General features: G+C 31.7%; 1 protein-coding gene across 1 annotated transcript; it reads right to left on the reverse strand.

The window, feature by feature from the left end:
* Positions 1–1,633: 1,633 nt before the first annotated feature.
* On the reverse strand, positions 1,634–3,061 carry LOC146897650 (uncharacterized). Its single transcript, XM_085734844.1, has 5 exons — positions 2,774–3,061; positions 2,567–2,687; positions 2,302–2,481; positions 2,123–2,194; positions 1,634–2,026 (listed from the first exon to the last, which is right to left on the reverse strand). The coding sequence occupies exons 1-5, from the start codon at positions 2,851–2,853 to the stop codon at positions 1,838–1,840; spliced, it is 642 nt and encodes a 213-aa protein (XP_085590970.1). The 5' UTR covers positions 2,854–3,061; the 3' UTR covers positions 1,634–1,837.
* Positions 3,062–3,478: the final 417 nt, after the last annotated feature.

Consider the following 3,478-nt stretch of genomic DNA (forward strand, 5'->3'; position numbering starts at 1 on the left):
TATGCAAACTCAGCTACCCTAATTTCCATGCAAACTCGGCTATATATAGCAAACTCTAAACCACGTTTCTCTAAAAAAAAAAAAAACCTAAACCGTTGTATATTACCCGGTTATTCATCTCACCATATATATTTATTTTTAAGATATTATTTTTAAGATATTATACAAATAAATTCAATTAATATACTTACATGTGTATTCGTTCATACAAACTTATTTAATATCTAACCCGAGCAACGCCGGGTCTCTAAACTAGTAACAAATTTAATTTGTCCTTTTAACCAAAAAATTTAATTTGTCCAATTCTAGTAACTAGACCAATGACCCGTGCGGCGTAAAAGTTGATCGGAACAATAAAAAGAATGTAACCATACATTGACGATAGAAGTTTTATATCATACATAACAAAATGAAATGGTAGCGTAGATAACAAAAAGGTTTGAAACTCAATCGTATAAATCACTGGAATTGAAAAAAAGCAAAACAACAAAAAAATTAAAATATATATTATATAGCGCCAATAGGTTAGTTTATAATGGCTAGATGTATAAATATGACCTCAATATATAAATAGAAACTCACTTACGAGTACATCGCCGAATATCGCACCCTTTGAATCGAAAATCTGCACAAAGTTATAGGGAGAAGACAACTCTTTATAGAAAGTTTTTAATGTAAATGACAATTGTAAATCAATTGGTATTAATTCCTATTAATTGCAGCAATTAATAGCCTTAACCGCGTATTGCTTTGTAAATACTCACAACGTTAATTCATGGACATTCTCGCTTGCACCGCGCATTGATTTATAGAAAGTTTTTAATGTAAATGGCCCTTGTAAATCAAACGGTAGTAATTCCTATTAATTGCAGCAATTAAAAGCATTAACCGCGTATTGCTTTGTAAAGTCATAAGAAATAATTCATGGAAATTCTCACTTGTACCGCGTATGGCTTTATAGAAAGTTTTTAATGTAAATGATCACTGTAAATCAATTGGTAGTAATTCCTATTAATTAAAAGTTTTAACCGCGTATTGCTTTGTAAAGTCATAAGAAAACGGTTAGGAGGATTCTATAAATTTCTTGTGACATTATATGAAAAAAAATATACATTTAAAACGTAGTAGACAATTATATGTTCGTGGGAAGGAAATACTACAGAAATCATCTTCGAAACCTGCAGCATGTTGACAAAGGTATCTGTAGTAATGCTACACCCCACCTGAGAGAGGATATATGCAAAACGATTAATTTTCACATAGTTGTGATTGCGCAAAAATGACTGAAATGTTTAAAAGTTTACTTTATGAAAAAACGATTGATTTTCATATAGATGTGATTGTTTCAGGGATCTGTAAAAGTTTTGACATGCTAATAATACGACATTGTATGTATTTCAAAAATATTAGACTTCAGAAACTACTACTAAAAAGTGAGCATCTACAAATCCTTAGTCGTCGAGTCGAAATATGCTTTGAAAAATATATATTTTCATAGTTATAGCCTAACTATAAATTTCAAATTGGATCCATGCCATTTTTGACCTATTAACAGATCATATATATTACTTGATAAATTCGGTAAATATAACTTGAAACAGAATTGTTGCTAGATAAATTTGGTTGCTAGAAATGCCGAATTGTAAATATACTCCATAGATGTTGTTCGGATTACAAAACCATAAACGAAAAAGATAAATACTCAATCTAAGTAGAAAAACACAGAAAAGAAAGCAGATTAAAATTGTTCAACTTTCATAGAAACTCAATATTTGTCTGAAGGTTCAACTCATTATTTCGCAGAGAAACGCAGAAAAGACCGTTGAAGAGAAACTCATTATTTTTCTTTTGGCTCAACTTTCACACGAACCATTTTAGTTGGTTTGGTTATAGATTCCTCCCCAATTTCTATGACACCACCCCCAGCTGAAGTATTACCATCAGAAGATCTCTTTCTTTCAGATGTGGTTGACGGAGTTCCCAGTTTGTTGGAGTTGTTGCAAGAATCATCTAACTCAGCCAAATCCTAAAAGGAGAATAAAGGCATATCAGGATGATATAATTCGGCCATCAGAATGCTAAAAAAGCATAAGATCAATTAGTCTGCTTATAAATTTATCACCAAATTATTGGCATCACTACCCAGCGCAGTCAACTCTAATTCCTTATCAACACCATCATCATCAGTTGAATCCTGTTAAAAAGATAGTTTCTTCCGTGTCAAATTCTAATATATAACGACATGCGCAAGAATCCATACCGATATGATAGTACAAAAAAAAATATAAACAAAAAAAAAACCTTGAGATTGTATTTCTTGATGAATTCATTGATGACTTCAACATCATCAGTAGCCCTTTTGACACCATATTTCTTCCACTTCCTATTGATATTACCATCACTAACCTCCACCTTAAAGAGCATTTTTTTGTCCACAAAAAAGTTGAAATCAATAGGATAACCAATTGACTTGTTCTCAGGCTGCACCAAGCAAATGGGAGTTTGTAGTGATTAGTGTTGACTTGAATCTGCGTATAAAATATAAAACTAAGAATAAGAAAGCAACCTTGTTAATTTCTGTAATCAAGTCTTGGACATTCCTTCCTATGAACTGGGTGACAATACGATCAAAGAGAACAAATGTTGTCGAGCCAGAATCATCCATGACAATGACATGCAGCTTGAACCTACAATGGATTGATTAATGATATCAGTTATAATCCATTTTAATTATTTTCATTGATATGTTTCATATAAAAAGCGGTATATTTACCTCGAAACAACGCTTTTGCATTCCTTGCATCTTTTGTAAGATAGTTTTCCATCAACCACGGTAACCAACAATGAATACATCAAAGGCAGCGATCATATAATTGATTAGGAGGGAAAAAAGGGGGGTGATTAGGGCACTAATTGACATTAACTACGATTTTATTCGCTAAATGAATACATACGATATGATTCCCTAAATAGAAAAGTTTACTAATCGTTGAGAGTTATGGTGATTTGATTGGAATTAACTACGATTTTAATGGACATTATGACACATCTCTATGAGATAGGAAATTAGTAGTTACGATTTTATTTGCATTATTTGCATTGATTAATGAATACATCAATGGCAACGATCATATAATTGATTAGGAGGGAAAAAAAGGGGGTGATTAGGGCACTAATTGGCATTAACTACGATTTTATTTGCTAAATGAATACATACGATATGATTCCCTAAATAGAAAAGTTTACTAATCGTTGGGAGTTATGGTGATTTGATTGGCATTAACTACGATTTTAATGGACATTATGACACATTTGTATGAGATAGTAAATGAGTAGTTACGATTTTATTCGCTAAATGAATACATACGATATGATTCCCTAAATATAAAAGTTTACTAATCGTTGGGAGTTAGGGTGATTTGATTGGCATTAACTACGATTTTAATCGACATTATGACGCATCTGTATGAGATAGGAA

This window comes from Medicago sativa, chromosome 8 (assembly GCF_051527215.1).
Source record: "Medicago sativa cultivar Bolivia chromosome 8, Bolivia_mono, whole genome shotgun sequence".
In the NCBI taxonomy this organism is placed as follows: Eukaryota; Viridiplantae; Streptophyta; class Magnoliopsida; order Fabales; family Fabaceae; genus Medicago; species Medicago sativa.

Coding starts and splice junctions, on each gene's coding strand:
- LOC146897650 (XM_085734844.1), bottom strand. CDS start 2,853: ATGTATTCATTGTTGGTTACCGTGGTTGATGGAAAACTATCTTACAAA. Junction 2,482..2,566: donor TGATTACAGAAATTAACAAG/GTTGCTTTCTTA, acceptor TGCTTGGTGCAG/CCTGAGAACAAGTCAATTGG. Junction 2,195..2,301: donor TCAAGAAATACAATCTCAAG/GTTTTTTTTTTG, acceptor TCTTTTTAACAG/GATTCAACTGATGATGATGG.